At 42.3% G+C, this 24,819-nt stretch overlaps 1 protein-coding gene across 2 annotated transcripts in view; it reads right to left on the bottom strand.

Annotated features, from left to right (window-relative positions):
* Window positions 1-24,819, bottom strand: part of LOC123766633 (murinoglobulin-2) — a 585,294-nt gene that overhangs the window by 344,391 nt on the left and 216,084 nt on the right. For both annotated transcript variants that reach the window (XR_011223484.1, XM_069308162.1), the window contains exons 7-8: window positions 17,483-17,704; window positions 2,855-2,998 (exon numbers count right to left, since the gene is read on the bottom strand). Coding sequence is in view for 1 of the 2 variants with exons in the window: in XM_069308162.1 (XP_069164263.1) it covers window positions 2,855-2,998; window positions 17,483-17,704 (366 nt within the window). In the remaining variant the exon portion in view is untranslated. The remainder of the gene's footprint in view (window positions 1-2,854; window positions 2,999-17,482; window positions 17,705-24,819) is intronic.

A 24,819-nucleotide genomic window follows, 5' to 3' on the forward strand; every position in this document is an offset into this window, starting at 1 on the left:
ATGGGAAGGTGTGTGGTGGGACAATGGGTGGGTGTGTGGTGGAACAATGGGAAGGTGTGTAGTGGGACAATGGGAAGGTGTGAGGTGGGAGAATGGGAAGGTGTGTGGTGGGACAATAGGCGGGTGTGTAGTGGGACAATGGGAAGGTGTTTAGTGGGACAATGGGCGGGTGTGTGGTGGGACTATGGGCAGGTGTGTAGTGGGACAATGGGAAGGTGTGTGGTGGGACAATGGGAAGGTATGAAGTGGGACAATGGGAAGGTGTGTGGTGGGACAATGGGAAGGTGTGTAGTGGGACAATGGGAAGGTGTGAGGTGGGACAATGGGAAGGGGTGTGGTGGGACAATGGGAGGGTGTGTGGTGGGACAATGGGCAGGTTTGTGGTGAAACGATGGGCGGGTGTGTGGTGGGACAATGGGAAGGTGTGTGGTGGGACAATGGGAGGGTGTGTGGTGGGACAATGGGAAGGTGTGTGGTGGGACAATGGGAGAGTGTGTGGTGGGACAATGGGCGGGTGTGTGGTGGGAAATTGGAAAGGTGTGTGGTGAGACAATGGGAAGGTGTGTGGTGAGACAATGGGAAGGTGTGTGGTGGGACAATGGGAGGGTGTGTGGTGGGACAATGGGCGGGTGTGTAGTGGAACAATGGGAAGTTGTGTAGTGGGACAATGGGAACGTGTGTGGTGGGACAATGGGCGGGTGTGTGGTGGGACAATGGGCGGGTGTGTAGTGGGACAATGGGAAAATGTGTGGTGGGACAATGGGAAGGTGTGTAGTGGGACAATGGGAAGGTGTGTGTGGTGGGACAATGGGTGGTGTGTGGTGGGACAATGGGAGGGTGTGTGTGGTGGGACAATGGGCAGGTTTGTGGTGGGACAATGGGCGGGTGTGTGGTGGGAAAATGGGAAGGTGTGTTGTGGAACAATGGGAAGGTGTGTGGTGGGACAATGGGCGGGTGTGTGGTGGGAAAATGGGAAGGTGTGTGGTGGGACAATGGGCGGGTGTGTGGTGTGACAATGGGAAGGTGTGTGGTGGGACAATGGGAAGATGTGTGGTGGGACAATGGGCAGGTGTGTGGTGGGACAATAGGCGGGTGTGTGGTGGGACAATGGGAAGGTGTGTGGTGGGACAATGGGCAGGGGTGTGGTGAAACAATGGGCGGGTGTGTGGTGGGACAATGGGAATGTGTGTGGTGGGACAATGGGCAGGGGTGTGGTGAAACAATGGGCGGGTGTGTGGTGGGACAATGGGAGGGTGTGTGGTGGGACAATGGGCAGGGGTGTGGTGAAACAATGGGCGGGTGTGTGGTGGGACAATGGGAAGGTGTGTGGTGGGACAATGGGAAGGTGTGTGGTGGGACAATGGGAAGGTGTGTGGTGAGACAATGGTCAGGTGTGTAGTGGGACAATGGGAAGGTGTGAGGTAGGACAATGGGAAGGTGTGTGGCGGGACAATGGGCGAGTGTGTAGTGGGACAATGGGAAGGTGTGTGGTGGGATAATGGGCGGGTGTGTGGTGGGACAATGGGCGGGTGTGTGGTGGGACAATGGGCGGGTGTGTAGTGAGACAATGGGAAGGTGTGTGGTGGAACAATGGGAAGGTGTGTAGTGGGACAATGGGAAGGTGTGTGGTGGGACAATGGGAAGGTGTGTAGTGGGACAATGGGAAGGTGTGTGGTGGGACAATGGGAAGGTGTGTGGTGGGACAATGGGCGTGTGTGTAGTGGGACAATGGGAGGGTGTGTGGTGGGACAATGGGAGGGTGTGTGTGGTGGGACAATGGGAAGGTGTGTGGTGGGACAATGGGAGGGTGTATAGTGGGACAATGGGAAGGTGTGTGGTGGGACAATGTGAGGGTGTGTGGTGGGACAATGGGAAGGTGTGTGGTGGGACAATGGGAGGGTGTGTGTGGTGGGACAATGGGCAGGTTTGTGGTGAAACGATGGGCGGGTGTGTGGTGGGACAATGGGAAGGTGTGTGGTGGGAAAATGGGCAGGTGTGTGGTGGGACAATGGGCGTGTGTGTAGTGGGACAATGGGAAAGTGTGTGGTGGGGCAATGGCCGGGTGTGTGGTGGGACAGTGGGCGGGTGTGTGGTGGGACAATGGGAAGGTGTGTGGTGGGACAATGGCCGGGTGTGTGGTGGGACAATGGGCGGGTGTGTGGTGGGACAATGGGAAGGTGTGTGGTGGGACAATGGGAAGGTGTGTCTTGGGACAATGGGCGTGTGTGTGGTGGGACAATGGGCGGGTGCGGGGTGAGAATATGGGCGGGTGTGTGGTTGGACAATGGGAAGGTGTGTGGTGGGACAATGGGCGGGTGTGTGGTGAGACAATGGCAGGGTGTGTGTTGGGACAATGGGCGGATGTGTGGTGGGACAATGGGAAGGTGTGTGGTGGGACAATGGGAGGGTGTGTGTTGGGACAATGGAAGGGTGTGTGGTGGGACAATGGGAGGGTGTGTGTTGGGACAATGGGAGGGTGTGTGTCTTGGGACAATGGGAGGGTGTGTGTTGGGACAATGGGCGGATGTGTGGTGGGACAATGGGAGAGTGTTCCCCTTAGCCCATCATCAGAATCCGTAGGCCTTAATCATAGATAATGACGAAGTAACGGGTCAGATAACTATTGGCTAATGTGACGAGTATCTTCCCGCTGGGCCAAGTGAGGGCCATCAAACACTTGAATGCTCTGTGCCAAATTCAATTGAGTATTAATTACTTGGCCCAGCTTGTGAATGAAGACGACCTAAGTGTAAACATTTGCTTCAAATAACTAGTTGATTATATTAATATTTTTCCTATAAAAAATACGTGTTAATTATACAGGGTTACAGAAATTAATTTGATCAAGATTTACCTTGACATTGTCGCCGTTGTCATTTTGAAAGATGAACTCGAGGATACCGGCCGGAGAAGTGGAGATATTCTTGCAGCATGTTTGAACACACACTTCCATACGTCTCCCCCCAGCTGGGCTGCCATCAGGAAAAGCTACCTTTACCTGTCAATAGAATTACCGTAATATAACTTATCTATGAAGTTTAATTGTTAGATAATCTCACGAGAAGCCTAACGAGGGATTTTTTAAATAAAACAAGTCTTGTGAAGAGAATTTAACAATTTAACAATATGTGAGATTATATCTGTGTTGCTCTGTGCAGGTATATTCCACAGTATATTACTGCCTTACAATTTGTTTACATTTAAATATTTAAATTTAACATTTCTATTATACATGTTACTGGCTAAATTTAATTTTCGTCTTTTCACCAAACTTCTTCATTTCAAATCGCAGGACTTCACAACATATTGTCAAATATTTACTCACATTACAAAGACTAGAGTCTGCTGTTATTTTGTTATTGGATATTATCATCTGCATCAAGCACAGATATCTTTTTGAGCTATCAGACACAAGTAGAGGGAAGGGAGGGGGTGTAGCAGGCAGAGGGGAAAGATGACGGAGTGTAGAAGCAGCAGGTAGAAGTGGAGGATGATGATGTGGAGGAGCAGCAGGTAGAGGTGGAGGATGATGATGTGGAGGAGCAGGCAATATCCAATCCCAGCCTAAGGTTGTCTATCCCATCCTAATCCAACTTTACAGTCTCTAAATCTAGTTTAATTTAACTTACCCATTTAAATTTTACCAACAAGTGCTAAATCCAACTAAATTTATGCAAATTTACTATATTCTACCAAAAATCATCCTATTAAAACATAAGTTTAACTAAATCTACCAAAATGTTACTTGTCCTACCAAAATTTAACCAAATTCAACTTAACAAAAGCTAAACTAACTAAATATGGGCTCCCATATCCTCACTTACAAGCCTATGTGAGCTCTGTCCATCAATTACAAGAACTAACTATAACTCAAACCAAAATAAGCTGATTTACACTATTTTCTGAACAAGATAGTTCATTACCCTCAAGATAATATATCCTACCCTACACAACCTTACATAAGAACAAAGGTAACTGCAGAAGGCCTATTGGCCCATACGAGTATGGGCCAATCACACAATACATCACACAATCAAAACTAGATTTTATTAAAGTTGGCAAAATTTAAGGTGTCCCACCTAAATTTCACCTAATTTAAGACGATTTTCGCCAAATTTATCCAAATTTTCCATATTACAGCACAACCAAAGCCCAATTTAAAAAAGTTTAGCCTATACCGTCTAAATTTAATGTCTATTTCCAATATCCAGTCACCGCAAAACATATCCCAATCTCAAGACCATTTAATACTGTTATCGCTCTGTCCATCTAGCCATTTCCTTTATCCAGGTGCGTTTACTGACACCAATCCAACCAAACATGACCAACTATGGCCTAACCTGACCTGACCTGACCTGACCTGACCTGACCTGACCTAACACAGCCAAAGGTAAATTTAACAAAATTTATCCCAATTTGAGTCAGTTCCACTAAATTTACCGCAATTATAACAAATCAAAACTGAATATACCTATATGTAACTAATCATGTTAAAATCAAAAGCTGAATTTAACTGTTAGAGCTGTTAACATCTGTTACCAACATTTAGTGTTTGTAACATCCCCATTCTCAATATCATTTCACTCTTTTAGTTCTGTGTCCATTTAGCTATTTCCAATATCGAGATTTTTTTTTTGGCATTAATCCAACCCAACCCAACCTAACCCATCCCAATCCAACCCATCCACTTAATTAACTTAAGTCAAATAACTGTTAGAGTTGTTAAGGTCTTGTTGCAACGTGTGTGTTACACACGTTGAAAGCAATGTGTTGTTACTGGGTATTTTCCTCATATTACCACAACTCGGCCACCTTAAAGTTGAGGTGGTTTTATTAAAAATCTTTAATGCAATAAATACTTAAGAAGTGATGATTTTGGATATAAACCTAACTGTCCTGTGCCCAACCTGCCTGTTTCTATGTTCAATATTGTAGCTATATTGTTAGGAAAGTGTTGGTTTTTACACATCAACTCAGTTACCTTGTTCCTAACCATACTAGTTACTAAAATGAATGGAAGTAAATAGGCGAAGAATAAAGTGTATCCACAGAGTAATGGGCATAATAAGGGTATATTAATAGGGCCTTCTGCTTATTGATGGGTAACATGATTGAGGGGCACAAGTGGATAAACGGGTGTAAATTATTAAGGTCTTCTGCAATTTTATATGGTGACATGCTTAGAGTGGATGAATGTAAGGGGGGGGGGGCATCAATAGGGTATTTATTTAACATTAGACAAATACAGTTGTGTGAACTCTGTGTTATTTTCCCGGCTATTCATGTATAGGCCTTCTGCTGTTTTATTTCGTTTCACAGTGGCAGGTAATGATTGGTTCAACATGGATGGAAATAAATAGAAGATACCGTATAGTCCCCGAAAAGGCCTTCTGTAATTTATTTTACAGAAGGCCTTTTATTTTATTTTATAACACAGCGGGAAAGTGTTAATTTTACACTTTCCCGTTCCTGGGTCGTAAATAAACGACGCGTATTTTTTCCTAAAAGTACAACTGCGTCGTAAATTTACACGCGATAAAAAATATTTGTATAAAATCCAATTCTTTTATGATCGACTTGGGGATAGTATGAAAATGTTTGCCATTAAATTTCCGTTTTCTCTAATAGGCACATGGCCATATTTGAGAGAACGGCATTCTATTGTAACTTATTGGAAAGACTATTGTATTGTTGACACTGCAAGCGTAATCGCGCACTTCACACGCTCTTAGTATGGGCCGCAATCATGATTCTACATTTATATGCATATGTCCCTGTAGGGAATTAAATTGCGATCACAGTGATACCAAATTTAACGCTGTAGGACAAGTGTGGAGTTGACAACCCTGAAAAGAATAGAAACATTTCGTCGCTGTTTGGAGCTCACGGCTAGTGATCGATGTAGTTCTTTAGCATTTTGTGTGATTTGACTCATGCTTTGGTGACATATACATATGTTCTTATATGTTACTATAGATCATTCTATTGCGAACACATTGGTATAAAAATGAAATCTGAACATCGAAAATTAAGGTCAGGACAGCGAAAAGAGTATGCACTTTTCAGTGTTGCCGCTCGGTCACCCGAAAACGTCGATTTCGCTTCCAGGAAGTTTCAGTCCATATCGCCGCGTTAATATGAGATCTTTACTCTAGAAATAATTAAGACTTTGAAAATGGGCCTGTCTTTTGTATGCTCACGGTTGGTCGAGTGATTAAGGTACCATGTACATCAGTTGCATTGCGCTCCTGGCGTCTGCGTTCGAGTCACTTATGGGGTGTGGAGTTTTCAGTCGCATATATATATATGGGGACCATTCAAGCTTGTTTGCATTTGTGTTGCTCACGTGGCCCCACAAAGTGAGATGATTTGATGAAATAATTATGTCCAAGATTACCACCAAGTGCCGTCGGGATGGTGGGAAAAATAGCTTCAGCTACCATCGTCTTGTGTACGGTCATTATTGGTCGAGTGGTTAAGGTTGTTGGAACCGACCTGTGAGATTTATATTTATTTAATTTATATGAATTTATATAGAATTTATATTTACATTAATTTATATACTTCGATAGCAATTTGTATGATGTTTAGCAGACTGTATTTCTGCAATATTCTCACAAATCGATTTCTTACACATTAGGCAGGGTTTATATTAATTTATATATGTGCAGTCAATCAAACTAAATGATTTTTTGAACTAATTTTAATTGAGTCAATCAAAAATTCAAAGCAATCCGTGAAGAATTTTCGGAGATTAGCGATTTTGAACAAACGAACATTTCCATTTGTATTTATATAGATATCTATATCTATATAAATAAAAATGTAAGTGTTCATTTGTTCAAAATCGCTATTCTCCGAAAGTACTTCACCGATTGCTTTAAAATTTTCACACAACATTTCATTTGCATCCAAGCAGGTTTTTATATACATGCTATATAGATGTCACGTCTGAACCGGTAAAAAAAACATGATTTTCTGAAAAACAGATTGCTTTGAAATTTTGACACAATGTTACATTCGAATAGGCGCGTCTATTTATATACCTTTTATATACATGCCTCACCTGTGACAGAAAAAAAAGTTTTTTTTGTTTTTAAACCGCGCCATCTGTTGAACATAAGGGCAACACACGCTGTAATCTCCAAAAGTTCTTTACCAATTACTTTGAAATTTTGACACAACGTTGCATTTGAATAGTTGCGTGTTTTTTTATATACTTATTATATAGATGCCACCCCAGTAACAGGTAAAAACATGCATTTTTGAAAAACAGCGCCATCTGTTGCACATAATTGCAACATGCCCACTATACTAAATATAACATGAATTCCATTTCAATGTTTCTGATTGCATTGATAAATTTTATTTTCTTAGATTTAGATTTTTTTTATTTTTTAGTGAATTATTTTGTGTGATATTGTGTTGGAATTGATCTGTTTTATTTACCATACCGATCATTTCGTAAGTATAAGTAAAGATGCAACACCTGTGACAGGTAAAACTATGTTTTTCTTGAAAAGCAGCACTATCTGTTGCATGTAAGAGAAGCACACATGCTATACTAAATATGTTATAATTCCATTTCAATGTGTCTGATTGCATTGATAAATTGAATTTTCCTAGATTTTGATTTATTTTCATTTTGGTTTAATTATTTTGTGTGAATTGAGCTGTGTTGTTTACCAAACCGTTCATATCGTCAGTATAGTTTTTTTCATATTTTCATTACATTTTTTAACTGTTATATTTATATTTCAGTGATGGGAATATCAAATCACTTGATGTTTCCAATTTTTTAATGGGAACATCAGACCATTTGGGAAGGCATCGGACGAGGGAGTGGGGAATGGTGGGGATGATGAGGAGACGGAAGTGAGAGATAGTGGGGAGGACGAGGGGACAAGGGATAGGGTAATGATGAGGAAGGGCTAGGGAGTTTGGGATGGTGGAGACGAGAGGATCAGGGCATTGGAGAATAATGGGGAGGACAAACGGAAAGGGGAGAGGGGCATGTTGGGAAGGAAGAGGGGATGGTGGAGTGGGGAATAATGGGGAGGACGAGGGGACAGTGGAGTTGGGAATGGTTGGGAGGCCGAGGAGACAGGTGAGGGGGGAATGGTGAGGAGGACTGGGGGACAGGGAAGGTTGCTGTGGCTCAGCAACGCACATGAGTTGCTGAGCCACAGCAATGCGTGGCTGGGTACTGCAGGTATATAAATAAAAATGAAAATGCTCGTTTGTTCAAAATCGCTAAGCTCCGAAAGTTCTTCACTGATTGCTTTGAAATTTTCACACAATGTTCCAATTGCATCTGAACAGGTTTTTATATACATACTATATAGACGTCACGTCTGTCACGGAAAAAACATGCTTTTTCTGAAAAACTATGATCTTCATGTTTTTTATGTAAGGGAAATCTTCGAAATCTCTTTACCGATTGCTTTGAAATTTTGACATAACGTTGCATCCAAATAGGCGCATGTTTGTATATACCTACTATATACATGCCTCACCTGGAACAGGAAAAAACATTTTTTTTTTTAAACGCCGCCATCTGTTGGACATAAGAACAACACACACTGTAATCTCCAAAAGTTCTTCACCAATTGCTCTGAAATCTTGATATAACGTTCCTTTCAAATTTGCGTGTGTTTTGATGTACCTACTCTATATATGCCACACCTGTGACAGGTAAAAACATGGTTTTCTTGAAAAACAGCGCCATCTGTTGCATGTAATAGCAACACAGGTTGTACTAAATATGTTACGATTCCATTTCAATGCTTCCGATTGCATTAATAAACTGAATTTTCATAGATTTCGATTTATTTTCATTTTGATTTAATTATTTTGTTTGACATTGCATAGGAATTGAGCTCTGTTATTTATCATATTTTTCATTTCGTGAGTATAGTTTATTTTTTAATTTTTTTAATTTAGTTTTCTAAACTGTTCCTTTTTTCAGTGCAATTGGCAGTGGAATTGAGCTGTGTCGATTGATCTGCGTTTTAATTGAAATATTTTGTTAGTATTTTTTTTTAAACAAGAAAATGGACAACGCGTTTATTTCACAGCTGCAAAATGTGCAACAAATAGCTATGAATCCACAGGCTACAACTTTAACTGCTTTCTTAACGTTATGTCAGAATGACGCATTTGCGAAAACACTGCTGTATTTGGAAGTGCCTCCGTATTACATATAGAATGCGAGCAGAAAATCATTTGAACGACGCAGAAGAGGATAGCGAGTCGACGAACAACCTGGCATATTTAAATAAACTACGATTGGCAGACTGTACACAGTGTTTCCCAATCAGGATGAATGCTTCTTTATTCGCATGCTGTTGGTAAATGTGCTCGGTCCAACGTCTCTCCAGCAATTGAAATTTGTCAATATCGTTACACATGCCACTTTCCGTAGTGTATGTCAAGCTCTGGATTTATTGGAGAATGACCGGCACTGGGATGTATGCATTAATATGCATCAAACACGTCACATCCAAATCAAATTCGTGCATTGTTTGCAATCATATTGTCTGCCTGCTTTACTTCATCTCAGAGTTATGTGAGAAATATAAATCGCACTTAGCTTAAGATATTGTCCGTCGAATACGAAAGGAAAATTCAAATATGAACATGGACTTCACAGCAGAAATCTACAGCGAAGTGTTGATAATGATTGAGGATTTGTGCTTAGAAATTGCGAACAAAGTTCTCAATCAATTGGGAATGCCGTCACAAAATCAATCTGCTGCTGCTTCTTTAGATGTAGAATTGCGTCGTGAACAAAATTACAACACGGGTGAGCGGTTATCATATGTGCAATCAAATATTCCTAAGCTAACGCTTGAGCAAAAAGGCATTTACGATCAAATAATTCAAATTGTCAATAACGGGCTTGAAGAAATCTTCTCCATAGATGCGGAAGGAGGAACTGGTGAAACCTTCCTAATTAGATTGATTCTGGCAGCAATTCGATCTCAAAATGGCATAGCCTTAGCTCTAGCATCGTCCTGAATAGCTGCGACATTACGAACAGGTGGAAGAACTGCTCATTCGGGTTTGAAATTGAACATGAAATTCATTGAAACTCTCACGGGCAACATTACCAAAGCATCTGACATGGGAAAAGTATTGCAGAAATGCAATCTTATTGTTTGGGATGAATGCACAATCGACTACAAAAAATCGCTCGAGGCTCTTGATCGAGCATTGCAAGATTTGCGTGGAAACATCAGACCATTTGGGAATACATTAATATTGCTTGCAGGAGATTTCAGGCAAACATTACCTGTAATTCCTCGATCGACACCTGCTTTAACTACAAATTGGCGTGTCCAGCTGCAAAACGACTCATCAGCTGAGATATTCTCACATCAATTTCTGGAAATTGGGAACGGAAACGTGCTGGTTAATCTGACCTCAGGATGAATTTCATTGTCATAACTTCTGCAATTTAGTGACGTCAAAAGAGGAATTGGTTGAAAAAGTATTTCCCAATATTCAGACCAATTATAAGAATCACGATTGGATGAGTGAACGAGCTATTCTTGCGAACAAGAACAAAGACGTCTATGAACTTAGCAATATTATTCAGTCTTACATTTAAAGCGAGGAAGTCACATGCAAGTCCGTCGACATTGTTGTGGAAGCAGATGAAGCAGTTAATTATCCAAACAGATATTTTTAATTCACTCGATCTTCCAGGGATACCACCGCACGTACTGCAATTAAAAATCGGCGTGAAAATTATCATGTTACGAAATATCAACAAACCAAAGCTTTGCAACGTCATCCGCCTTGCAGTAAAAAAATAATCAGCAACGTCGTAGAAGCAACAATCTTGACAGGACCTTTCAAAGGTGAAGTTGTTCTCATTCCTCGCATTCCTATGATTCCAACAGATATGCAGTTTTCAATTTAAGAGATTGTAATTTCCAATTCGATTGGCCTTTGCAATCACCATCAACAGAGCTCAGGGCCAATCTCTAGAATTGTGCAGTTTACATCTAGACACGGATTGCTTCTCACATGGACAATTATATGTTGCGTGTTCCAGAGTCGGCAAACCAGACAATCTCTATATCTCCACAGACAATGGAACAACAAAAAGTATTGTATACCCACAAGCATTGTGGAATTAAACATATTAGAAACATGCGCTTTCTCTTCTCTTTCATTCCATTTAACCAGACTGAACCACAGCAACGCGTGGCGGGTACTGCTAGTATATAAATAAAAATGTAAATGTTCGTTTGTTCAAAATCGCTAATCTCCAAAAGTTCTTAACCGATTGCTTTGAAATTTTCACACAACGTTCCATACGCATCCGAGCAGATTTTTATACACATACTATATAGATGTCACGTCTGTGACGGAAAAAAACATGATTTTTCTGAAAAACTGTGATTTTCATGTGTTTTTCATGTGAGGGAAATCTTCGAAATCTCTTTACCGATTGCTTTGAAATTTTGACACAACGTTGCATTCAAATAGGCGCATGTTTTTCTATACCTACTATATACATGCCTCACCTGGAACAGGAAAAAACATGCATTTTTTAAAAAACGCCGCCATCTGTTGAAAGTAACAGCAACACGCGTTGTAATCTCCGAAAGTTCTTCACCAATTGCTTTGAAATTTTGACACAACATTCCTTTCGAATTCGTGTGTGTTTTGATGTACCTAGGTTATAGATGCCACACCTGAGACTGGTAAAAACATGCTTTTCTTGAAAAACAGCGCCATCTGTTGCACGTAATAGCAACATAGGTTGTATAAAATATGTTACGATTCCATTCCAATGTTTCAGATACCATTGATAAATTGAATTTTCATAGATTTCGATTTATTTTCATTTTGATTTAATTTTTTTGTGTGACATTGCATTGGAATTGAGCTGTGTTGTTTATCGTACCTTTCATTTCGTGAGTATAGTTTATTTTTTAATTTTTCTTTGTTTTTCATTTCGATTTCTTTAACTGTTCTTATTTTTCAGTGCAATTGGCGGTGGAATGGAGCTGTGACGATTGATATGCGTTTTAATTGAAATATTTTGTTAGTATTTTTTTTGTTTTGTTTTTTAAAACAAGAAAATGAACAATGCGTATATTTCACAGCTGCAAATGTGCAACAAATAGCTATGAATTCACCAGCTACAACGATAACTGCTTTCTTAACTTTATGTCAAAATGACCCATTCGCGAAAACACTGCTGTATTCGGAAGTGCCCCATATAGAATACTAGCAGAAAATCATTTGAACGACGCAGAAGAGGAGAGCGAGTCGACGGACAACCTGGCATATTCAAATAAACTACGATAGACACACTGTACACCGTGCATCCCAATCAGGATGAATGCTTCTTTATTCGCATGCTGTTGGTAAATGTGCCCGGTCCAACGTCTTTCCAGCAATTGAGATTTGTCAACGGCGTTACACATGCCACTTTCAGTAGTGCATGTCAAGCTCTGTATTTATTGGAGAACGACAGACACTGGGATGTATGCATTAATGACGCGTCAAACACGTCACATCCAAATCAAATTCGTGCATTGTTTGCAATCATATTGACCGCGTCTTTCCTTCATCTCCAACAGAGTTATGGGAGAAATATAAATTGCACTTAGCTTAAGATATTGTCCGTCGAATACACAAGGAAAATTCAAATATGAACATGGATTTCACAGCAGAAATCTACAGCGAAGCGTTGATAATGATTAAGGATTTGTGCTTGAAATTGCGAACAAAGTTCTCAATCAATTGGGAATGCCGTCACAAAATCGATCTGCTGGTGCTTCGTTCGACGTAGAATTGCGTCGTGAACAAAATTACAACACGGGTGATCTGTTGCTGTATGTGCAATCAAATATTCCTAGGCTAACACTTGAGCAAAAAGGCATTTACGATCATATAATTCAAATTGTCATTAACAGGCTTGGAGAAATCTTCTTAGACGCGCCAGGAGGAACTGGTAAAACCTTCCTAATTAGATTGATTCTGGCGGCAATTCAATCACAAAACGGCATAGCCTTAGCTCTTGCATCGTCCTGAAGAGCTGCGACATTGCTACTAGGATGAAGAAGAACTGCTCATTCGGCTTTGAAGTTGACATAGAACATGAAATTCATTGAAACTACCACATGCAACATTTCCAAAGCATCCGGCATGGGAAAAGTATTGCAGAAATGCAAACTTATTGTTTAGAGTGAATGCACAATCGACTACAAAAAATCGCTCGAGGCTCTTGATCGATCATTGCAAGATTTGGGTGGAAACATCAGACCATTTGGGAATACATTAATATTGCTTGCAGGAGCAATATTGCTTGATCTTCTTTAAGGTGCTGTGTTGCTCTTTCGCCTTTGTTTCTTCCTTGTTCTCTGTTGTTGTCCTTTCTCTTCTCGTCGATGTCTATTCTTCAATGGAACGTTCGAGGTTATTACGCCAATTTCATTGAACTCCAACTTCTGATTTCGCAGTTTTCGCCCCTTTGTGTCTGTCTCCAGGAGCCAATGCTTGGTGCTCGTCCTGGTCGCTTTCGTGGCTATTCCTTTTCCTCCCCCCCCCCCCCAGCTGTTGCAGGGGCTCCTAATTCATCTGCTCTCCTGATTCGCTATGATGTTCCCTTTGTCCCCTTACTTTTTCCTTCGCTTCTCCATTGTTCTGCTGCTCGTATCTTTGTGGGGAAATTGTACACAGTTTGTTCCATTTATCTCCCGCCGAGTGTCCCGCTTTCTCTTCCTGATCTGAAACACCTACTGGACTCCTTGCCGGAGCCTGTGCTCCTGTTGGGTGACTTCAGTTGTCGTCATTCCCTTTGGGGTGACGTTCTGACGAACACCTGGGGTCACCTTCTTGAGCCGTTTAGCCTCTCTTCTTCCCTGTCTCTTCTGAATTTTGGTGAGCCCACGCATTTGGGCTCTCAGACTCGCACCCTTTCTTGTCTTGATCTTTCTCTCTGCTCTTCTTCTCTTTACTTAGATTTCATGTGGCAGGTTCTTGATGACCTCCATGGAAGTGATCATTTCCCCATCCTTGTTACCTTTTTGTCTTTTCGCCCTTCCCTCTCCTTCACTAGGTGGCAGTTTGCTAAAGCGGACTGGAACCTATTTACCCTCAGTGCTGCTCTCTCTGACCTCTCCTTTCTGCCTCTCCCTCGCTCTCTCCTCCTTTTTCATGACACTGTCTTCAACGCTGCCCTCCGCTCTATTCCTCGCTCTTACTCTCGGGGTCCACAGAAGTGCGTTCCCTGGTAGACTGCGGACTGTACTCGGGCTGTCCGCTGTAAGCGTGCGGCCTGGAAGAGGCACCGCCGTAGGCAGACGACCGATTCTTTTCTTTTCTTTCAGAAGGCAAGTGTTGTGGCCCGTAGGGCCATCCTTACGGCTAAACGTAAATGTTGGGCGTCTTATGTCTCCACCATTACAACCGAAACTCCTCTGCCACAGGACTGGAAGCGTATCCGCACGACAGCGGGTAAGTTCATTCCCGATGTTTCACTGGTCCTTCACCTCCGCGGTACTCTTGTGGTGGATCCGTTGCAGGTTGCTTTCGAATTGAGTTCCCACTTTTCTTCTCTTAGCTTTGGTCTTTATCTTTCCTTCTTCGTAACCCTGTCCTTGAATCTCATCCTTTCGATTTCTGCACTTGTCTTCGACTTCCCTATAACGATCCCTTCTCTCTCTCTCTGAACTTCGTTCTGCCCTGACCCTCTGCGGTTCTACGGAGCGGGCTCAGATAGCATTCATTATGAGATGCTTCGCCATCTCCCTCCGTGCACGTCTCAGTATTTACTGAGTCTGTATAATCGGATCTGGGAGTCGTCGTCAGTCTCTGAGTACTTGCTCGATGCCGTTGTCCTCCCTGTTCGCAATCCAAGGTCTCTGGGAACATCCCCTAAGGACTTTCGCCCTAATACCCTTACAAGTTGTGTCTGCAAACTCTTTGAACGTATGGTTAACGTTCGTCTGATGTGGTTCCTGGAACACCATCACCTCCTCTCCCCTTCTCAATTTGGTTTCCGCAAGTGCCGCAGCACGACAGATGTCCTGGTGAACTTGGAGGTCTATATTCGTGCTGCTTTTGCTGCGAAGACCTCCGTTGTTGCCGTCCTTTTTGACCTGGAAAAGGCTTACGACACCACTTGGAGATATCATATTCTATCTCAACTTCATTCTTTTGGTCTACGTGGTCATCTCCCTCTCTTTCTCCGCAGCTTCCTCTCTCGTCGTTTCTGTCGGGTGCGCCTTGGTACCGCTCTCTCTGCCTCTTTTCAGCAATACGAAGGTGTGCCCCAGGGTAGTGTTCTGAGCACTACTCTTTTTCTGGTTGCCCTCAACGGTCTTCTTTCCTCTCTTCCTTCAGGCGTCTTCTCCGCTCTCTATGTCGATGATCTTACCCTTTGCTGTCAGGGTGATGATTCGCCTCTCCTTCAATGCCGGCTTCAACTTGCGATTGATGCCATGTCGTCTTGGGCCACCGATCATGGCTTCAAGTTCTCTACTTCTAAGACATGTGCCATGACTTTTACTCGGAAACGGGTCGTTCTTCGTCCCTCTTTGTCACTTTATGGTCATCCCCTTGAGTACAAAGATTCCGCGAAGCTTTTGGGGTTATTCTTTGACACTCGTTTGTCTTGGTCTCCCCATATCTCTTACCTCCGTGTAGAGTGCTCTAAGGCCCTTACCCTCCTTCGGGTATTGTCCCATACTTCTTGGGGAGCGGATAGGCGCACTTTCCTTCCTTTACATTCCTCTCTCGTCCTGTCTAAGCTCGATTATGGTTGCCCTGCTTACTCGTCTGCTTCTCCTTCTACTCTTCGCCGTCTTGATGCTTTGCACCATACTGGGTTGCGCCTCAGTTCTGGTGCCTTTCGTTCGACTCCCGTCCTTAGCTTGTATGTTGACACTGGCTTCCTGTCTCTCCAAGACCGCTGTGATCGCTACTGTCTTCGCTATCTTGCGCGGTCCTTGCAACATCCTTCCTCTCGCCTCTGTCGTGCTTTAACTTTTACCCCTCCTGCGGTTCCTGTTTCTCTTCACCACCTCCCTCTTTCTGTCCGGTTATCTTGCTTACGGGATTCTCTTTCCGTTCGTATTTCTAATATTTCTCTTTGTGTTGTTCCTTCTTTGCCCCCGTGGAGAGTCCCCCTTCCGCAGTTTTGTACATCCTTGACCCACATCACAAAAGCTTTTATCCCTCCTACAGTTCTAAAACGCCTTTTCCTTGAGCACTTTTCTTCTCACTCCCACTCCGTTTCCGTCTTCACTGATGGGTCTAAGTCTGCGGACGGTGTTGGCTACTCTTCTATTTCCTGATCATACTTATGTGTCGCTTACCTCTGGAGACCAGCATCTTCACAGCAGAGCTTTATGCTATTAACTATGCTCTTCATCTCCTGCTCTCTCGTTGTCAGTCTTTTTTTGTAGTTGTTGTTTGTTGGCTCTCATAGTGCCCTCATGGCTCTCAAGTCCTTTAATCTGGTTCATCCAGTAGTTGTCGAGATCCAGCATTGGCTGTTTCTTGTTCACAGTAAATTTAAGTCAGTTGAGTTTTGCTGGGTTCCCAGCCATATTAGTGTGTCTTTAAATGAGCGTGCGGATGCTGCCGCCAGGAAAGCTGTCCGCTCTTGTCCCATCTCTCGTAAAGGTATTCCTTATTCCGACTTTTACCCGGTTATCCATTCCTCCATCCTTACCTGTTGGCAGGCTTGTTGGTCGTCTGTTACTGGTAACAAACTACGTTCTCTTAAAGGTTGTGTGTCCTCGTGGCCGTCCTCCTACCACCGTAACCGGCAATGGGAAACGGCTCTGGCGAGGTTGCATATTGGCCATACTTGCTTAACTCATGGTCACTTGACGGAGCGCCGCCCTGCTCCTTATTGTCCTAATTGCATTGTCCCTCTTACGGTCGTGCATATCCTTGTTGAATGTCCTGACTTCTGGGACGAGTGTGTGTCTGGTTTTCTGATCGACCCCCGCGGTCGTTTGTCTCTCGATAGTATTTTTGGTGACTCAAATACTTTTGATATCTTTCGCCTTATGCGTTTCTGTTCTCGTATTGGTGTCCTTGGTGATATTTAGCGCCCTCTGATTATCCCGCACATTTGATGGTACTTCTGAGACACTTGGCGCCTGGAGTTAGAGTGCCACCAGTTTTTTGAAGGAACTGGGTTCTAGGGTAATTGAAACAAGATATCTAAGAGCTGCCAGCTTCCTTTTCCAGCACCTCAGCTTGGCGATACAAAGGGGAAATGCACACAGGGTTCCTGCCCGCCATCTGAGGAGCTGGAGGAACTCGACAACTTATGACAATCATCTTTGTACCATATATGTAACTCCTTTTTTGTAGCAAAGTTTAAATAAAACAAATATAGATGTATATATACAAAAGCATATCATAAACTTTAAAATGGTGAAAATAATGTCAACTAAAGACGACCAACTCTATACAAAACTCAGTGTATAGTCCAACAAACCTGTCCAGTGAAGGGAAGATAAGGCTTGAGGAAGTCTTCCTTCCCGACGTTTATGAAGATTATTGCAGTGTTGTGTATTGTTATCTTCTTGTATACATTAAACACTTCTCCAGTTCCGTTCTCCACCACAGTGGCGTTCACATACAAGATTTTACCATACAGAAACTTCACATTCGTCTCTGGAGACGCAGCTAAAATTTCAATATCTTTGCAGCCAAAAATCTGTAAGTAATGTTGATTATTACACAGACAGCATGATATTGATGGATCTTAATATAAATACATATAAATTGTCTAGTAGATGTTATTGTGGGAATACTTCCCATATAACCTATAAATTCTTAACTTCCTGGTGATATAAAATTTAATATGTTTATGAGCTATTAATAAGTTACCATCGATTATGATACATGACAACACCACATCAGTGAGAAGTGTCTCATAACCTCAGTTTCCAACAAGTAATTTGCATGTTAAAATAAGTGTTGCTTACATTTAGTGTTGTAGCCCAAAACACAATGTAGTGTGTTGACAAGTACAGGAGTGACGACGTAGCAGTATACTACAAGCGGTTCACCACTTAGGAGACGACATTACCACATGTGGCCCTCAATGTTTGGCTCACGTGAATGTGTCCCAACTTATCTACACTTCTTTTTCCGCGAAGCTTACATTACCATTTTTAGTAGAAATATTTAACTAATTAATTTACTCCACGGAGTATATATTTAATTATTTTAATTAACATATAAGGAATATATATTATTGCAACTAACAAGGCAAAACACAACGTTTCTTTCTAGGCAATTAACTATGCATAAACGACAGGGATCCATCAAGGAGCATATAATCTCCTCACACAACCAGACCATCACCAGAGAAATCTTAACAAGCAACACAGAAATTCTCGACAGATATAACGATAACAGGAGATTCGACACCAGCGAGGCCCTACACATTAAAAAGTCAAAACCAGCAATCAACAGCCTATTAACACATAATTACATTCTTCCCTCTTCAAGACCCCAAACCAGCACAGAAGCAAGAAGATAAAATGTATACCCATGGCTATATAACCATTGTATAGACCCATTGTTTCGTGTTCTGTCTTTTCCCATTGATTTGTTTCCTGTCACCTCACCCAAAAACGAATATAATCATGAATCGGCGTACATAAATTTTACCTTTGAAAATGTAAGAAGTCTCTTGCGAAATGTCTCTGGGCGTCAGACCATAAATAAAAATGTGAAAATGAACTTTGGAGAGTTAATTTTTAAATTACCCTCGAAAGTGAAGAAAAACGTCAGAAATATTGAGAAGATTCGTGTTAGAATCATTAATCTTATCCTTTCGATCATATTCAACAACATATGTTTACAAGAAAGACTGCGACCAAAATATGCTAATATTAAAACACATGACCCAGCAGCAAGAAACCAAGCTTTCACGATAAAATATCGCCAAGATCTGATTCGAAATCAGATACACATGGCAGAAAATGAGATCAACGATAGCAAAGGGTACCTTCTTCATGTTACAGAGCAATGGAGACACACCAACATCGACAAGGACCTCCGTACTCGAATCCACCAACACCTCGACATCCTTACAGATCGACATCGCCACAGCACTGAAACCAGTATCATCAAGAAACTGACAACATTATTCGGAGGACCTATGGCGATTCCTCGACCCAGAGATGACTTTTTAAACTTTCCTGAAATCAACTTGACTGAGGACCAAATCACTCTCTTGAATCTGGGTATAAACTGTCACGTTATGTCCAGACCAAGTGAGATGGCCCGGAAAGTGGAGTTGGAGATCCTATTGGACGATATTTTCGACCTCGTGAGGCAAAAGAAGGTTACCACTAAAGACAACTTGCAAGCAGAACTTATTGCAAAAGGAGGAAAGTTTCGAGGTAACTACGGAAGCAACATACGGTCCCCCGAGCTCAAAGCAGCAGGTAAGAGCCTTCGTGACAATAAGGAGACAGTCGTTAGTAGAGGTGACAAGTCGCCAATATACGTTATTCTTAAAAAAAAAAAAGACGAATATCTGGCAAAAATTAATTGAAACAGATAAACAGATTGATTGAAACTCTGAACGCCAAGAAATCTGGACTCCACCTGTCAAAGGTTATTGGGGAAAACTAGTCTGGTTATACTTATGGGAATGTCATGACCCACAAACCCGGAAATCCACTTCGGCAAATCATCAGCCAGATACCAGTCATCAGCCAGATAATAGGAGCCGGTCGGCCGAGCGGACAGCACGCGGGGCTTGTGTGCTGCTCGATCCCAGGCGCCGGCGAGAAACATTGGGCAGAGTTTCTTTCACCCTATGCCCCTGTTACCTAGCAGTAAATAGGTACCTGGGTGTTAGTCAGCTGTCACGGGCTGCTTCCTGGGGGTGGAGGCCTGGTCGAAGACCGGGCCGCGGGGACACTAAAGCCCCGAAATCATCTCAAGATAATCTCAAGATAATCTCACATACCCACACTCACAATCAGACTGGCCAAGCGATGCAGCTGCCTACTGACTCCTTATGTGCCTTGTGCTTTCAGCCTGAAGCCTCCAAAGGAATTTGTTGACTTGTTGCGGGAAAGCACCGGCCACAGGGATGAGAGCCTCTCTGGATGTGGAGTTGCTGTTTACTAACGTGCCCGTGGATGAAACAATCAGGATGATGACCAGACCACACACTAGAAGTTGAAGGGACGACGACGACAATCAGGATGATGATGAACAGAGTACATCGTGATCCGGCTTGTACCCCTTTAGACTTACCCGAAAGCATACAAAGGAAGTTACTCAAACCTTGCACCAAAGAGGCACCCTTCTTGAGTCCCGATGGTCACATGTATTAGCAAGTAGGTGTGGTTGCCATGGGTTCTCCCCATAGGTGGCCTGTTAGCGAATTTTTACATGGGTACCATAGAGCAGAGGGGTCTCAGTTGATATGGACTTAAAACCTGCCATATACTGCAGGAATATTGACGACATATTTATGCAGGTACCTGATGTCGGATGTTTGCAGCAGTTGAAGGAGGCATTCGAGCAAATTTCCGTGTTAAGTTTCACTTATAAGATGGGTGATGGGAAGCGGCCCTTTCTAGATGTAACAGTCTCGGAAAGGAATGGAGGCTTTCACACTGCAGTCTACACTAAGGAAACGAACATAGGAATGTCCCTTAAGGCTAACAGTGACTGAAAAATGTAAAAATGAACTTTGGAGAGTTAATTTTTCAACTTCCTTTAACTGTGAACAAAAACGTAAGAAATAATGAGAAAATTTGTGTTAGAATCATTAATCTTACCGTTTCGGTCATATTCAACAACATACGTTTGCAAGAAAGACTGCTAAAAACATATATACTAATATATATTTTTACGGTAATCTCCTGCACCATTCCTTTTCCCCCATACTATCCCAAATCCTTATCCTGACCCCTTCCCAGTGCTATATAGTCATAATGGCGCTTTCCCTTGATAACTCTATTCCATTCCTGCTTAGCAGTAGATCCTGCCTGTTCTTTTACCACCTACTCAACAATGTATCTGAATGCTCCAACATCAAGATTCAACATCAACGACAACAACAATACATGCCCAAAAGTATTGTCTAGACACACCTCCTTCCCCCTCCATCCTTCAGTACCAGTTACACCTGCTCCGACTTTCTCGCCGGTTGACCACACGCCACCAGTTAACGACCACTCTTGATCGTTTAACTGCCAGCTTCTTATTAAAACTCCAGAATTCGCGCCAACTATGACGTCATGCCCCATATATAAGGGCTTGACAGCGTCCAGCACAGCAGATTACCCTTCGAGTGCTCACAGCTGTAGCATCTACTCTCACCCCCCCGGGTGACGGTAGACGCACATAGCATTTTGTATAAAGTATTACTTACACCTTTGTTATTAACATAAATTTCACATGAGCATATTTCCCTTTTGAATGTGTTTTAGCCAAGTAACTAAGGGGTCTTAATTTCATTAATTGTTACTTAACATTTTGGGTAAAATATAGAAATTTTTTGTTATATTAAATGTTTGAAGTTTTTATTCTCTTTGTTTTTTACCAGCCGCTCTCACACCATAGAGGTATCAAGCAGTTTTTCTTTACTTTTTTTATTAATGTGCGATTGGCACAACACCTGCCAGAATAGTTACTGCTCTATTCCAGATTCTCATCACATTAACGTCGGGGGCCTGTCCTAGGAGTCTTGCTCAGGTAATGCTCCTAGATCCTTGACTTAAAGTTGTGTTAGTTGTACTTGGTAAACACATGTTTGTTTTTTCAGAACTCCTTTTTAAGTGTTTTTTGGTGCCTAATACTTTATACATTTCAGGTGTAGCAATTTTTGACTGTTAGATTGACTTTAGATTATGTAGGTGTTTTATGCACAAATTCATACTCGTAATGGTTAGTGATCTAATAATTTTTGCTATATCCTGTGTTTTCAATCTTATTCTCGTCCCTACAGAAGAGTTTCTCACTCAGGCAGATCACCCATTCGAGTACTCTGGTACTTTGGTCTGTCTCCGGGCTATTACGATCAAATCTTTGCATTCCGAACGTGCGAGGATGTACTGGACTTTAGTTCCTTACGCATCCAGGACTTCACTGTACGTTTGGGACATGTACAGCAGTTCTTGTCACTGTTGACACTCTCCGCACCCCTGCACTTTCAGTCAGAGATCGTAATACTTACAAAGGTAGGGGGTTTATCATTCTTTTTCAGAGAACAAAGAATTGTAATTCTGTAAGTATTACCTAGTTTCAGAAGGACACCTCTTGCCCTTATCCTCGTTATTTATAGAGTAGCGGGTATAGAAATCTCTACATTCCTTTGTACTACCTCGAAATATTTTGCTTCACTGTTCATGATTTATTAATTAATCCATTTAATTATTGTAACCTTACCTGATAAACATTATAATCATAGGATAGTTTAAAGTTGCCAGACTTGACACATTATCTTGTCAATCTAACAACCCGTGTATCGGTTCACTTGCAGAAAGATAATCTCTGTATTTTGCTTATCTCAGAATTCATTAACAATGTTTAGACTCATTCGTGCCACCAAGGTGGAACTGCTGACACTCATTGCTGAGTATCATATCACTCCTCCTCATGGAGCAAGTAAAACTGATCTCCATAATAAGATTCTAGATTTCCTGGTCATCAGCGACCGAAAAACATCGGCGGAGCATGAATAACATCCAATTGCAGACAGGACCGCCCTGACGACCATGAAGTTGAAGATCGAACTAGTCAACATAGAACGTGACCATCAGTAGGAAGCTCTTCAGGTAAGAGAACGGGAAGCTGCCCTCCAGAGAGAACAACTTGATCTTAAACGAGAACGTGAAAAGTAGCAAGCCGCCCTCTAGAAGGAACAAATTGAACCTCAACTTCAAGTCGCTGAACAACGAGCTGCATTGGAACGTGAACGCGATCAAGAGAGATTAGAGCTCCGACGTCAAGAGCTTGATCTTGAAACCGCCCACGTCACTCAGCGCCAGGAAGCCGAAGCTAAACTCCCGGGACATTTCATTGTTTCTCAGTTATTAAGTTAATGCCACCTTTTGTAGAAACTGAGGTGGATGCATTCTTTACTTTATTTGAGGCTTTAGCTAACCAACTCAGCTGGCCTCAGGATCAGTAGTGGGTCGATATTTCTCAGATCCCATTTGACAGGTAGAGCCGCCTTGACCCTCAGTTCTCTGGCTACAGAGACTGACTATCATGTGTTCAAACAGGCAGTGCTTAATTCCAACCTTCTATCAGCAGAGAGTTATAGACGTACATTTAGGGACTACATCAAATCTAGTGCTACTACTTATTTAGAATTCGCCCAAAATAAGACAAGGTATCTAATGAAGTGGCTGGAATCAGCCCAAAACACCACCTTTGCAGATCTCCTCTACAGGGTTCTGAATGATTCCTTACACAGGTACCTGAAGGCTGTTCTGATGTTAGCCAGCCTCGTGTATATTGCAGATGTAATTCTTTTTATGTGGGCTTCAGGAGACAGGTTTGGTGTGATATCAACTCGTAGATCTTTCTCTCTCTCTCTGTTTCATGAAGTACTTCATCTCCTATTCTGTATCCTGTGTCTGGCCTCCTGTTTCCACCACCTAGTTTCACTACTTTGCATTTACTCGGGTTGAAGTTTAGTAGCCATTTGTTGGACCATTCATTCAGTCTGTCTAGGTCATATTGTTACCTCCTACTATCCTACTATCATCCTCTGTTTTAATTCTCCTCATAATTTTTGCATCATCAGCAAACAGTGAGAGGAACGATTCTGTACCCTCTGGGAGATCGCTTACATATATCAGAAACAGTACAGGTCCAAGGACTGAACCCAGCTGGACTCCACTGGTGACGTCCCGCCAGTCTGAGACGTCACCCCTCACAGTGACTCGCTGTCTTCTGTTGCTTAGGAACTCCCTTATCCAAAGGAGTACCTTCCCTTTCACTCCTGCCTGCATCTCCAGCTTTTTCACTAGTCTCTTGTGTGGTACTGTGTCAAAGGCTTTCTGGCAATCCAAAAATATGCAGCCTGCCCACCCTTCTCTTTCTTTCCTGATTTTTGTTGCCTGGTCGTAGAATTCAAATAATCCTGTGAGGCAGGACTTGGCATCCCTGAACCCATGTTAATGCTGTGTTATAAACTTCTTTTGCTCCAGATGTTCCGCTAGGTTTTTGCGCACAATCTTCTCCATCAACTTGCATGGCATGCAAGTTAGGGACACTGGCATGTAGATCAGTGCCTCCTGTCTATTCCATTCTTGTATATCAAGACTACATTAGCCGCTTTCCAAATTCTTGGCAGTTCCCCTGTTGCCAGCGATTCGTTATACACTATAGAGAGTGGCAGGCACAGTGCATCTGCTCCTTCCTTAAGTATCTAAGGGAAGATTCCATCTGGGCCTATAGCCTTTGTCACGTCCAACTCTAGTAAAAGTTTCCTTACTTCCTCACTAGTACTCTCAAACTCTTCTAGTGGATCATGGTTAATTACTTCCTCTCTTATCTCTGGAGCTTTTCCTTGCTCTAAAGTGAAGCTCTCCTGAATTTCTTATTCAGTTCCTCGCACACTTTCTTGTCGTTTGTAGTGAATCCGTGTGTCATTATCCTTAATTTCATTACCTGCTCCTTCACTGTTGTTTTTCTCCTGATGTGCAATATAGGTTGAGTCGTTGCCTTGCTTGTGATGTCATTTTCGTATTGCCCTTCTGCCTCTCTTTTCAACTTCACATATTCATTCCTGGCACTCTGGTATCTATCTCGGCTCTTAAGTGGCCTGTCATTTCTATAGTT

Source organism: Procambarus clarkii, chromosome 62, assembly GCF_040958095.1.
Source record: "Procambarus clarkii isolate CNS0578487 chromosome 62, FALCON_Pclarkii_2.0, whole genome shotgun sequence".
In the NCBI taxonomy this organism is placed as follows: domain Eukaryota; kingdom Metazoa; phylum Arthropoda; class Malacostraca; order Decapoda; family Cambaridae; genus Procambarus; species Procambarus clarkii.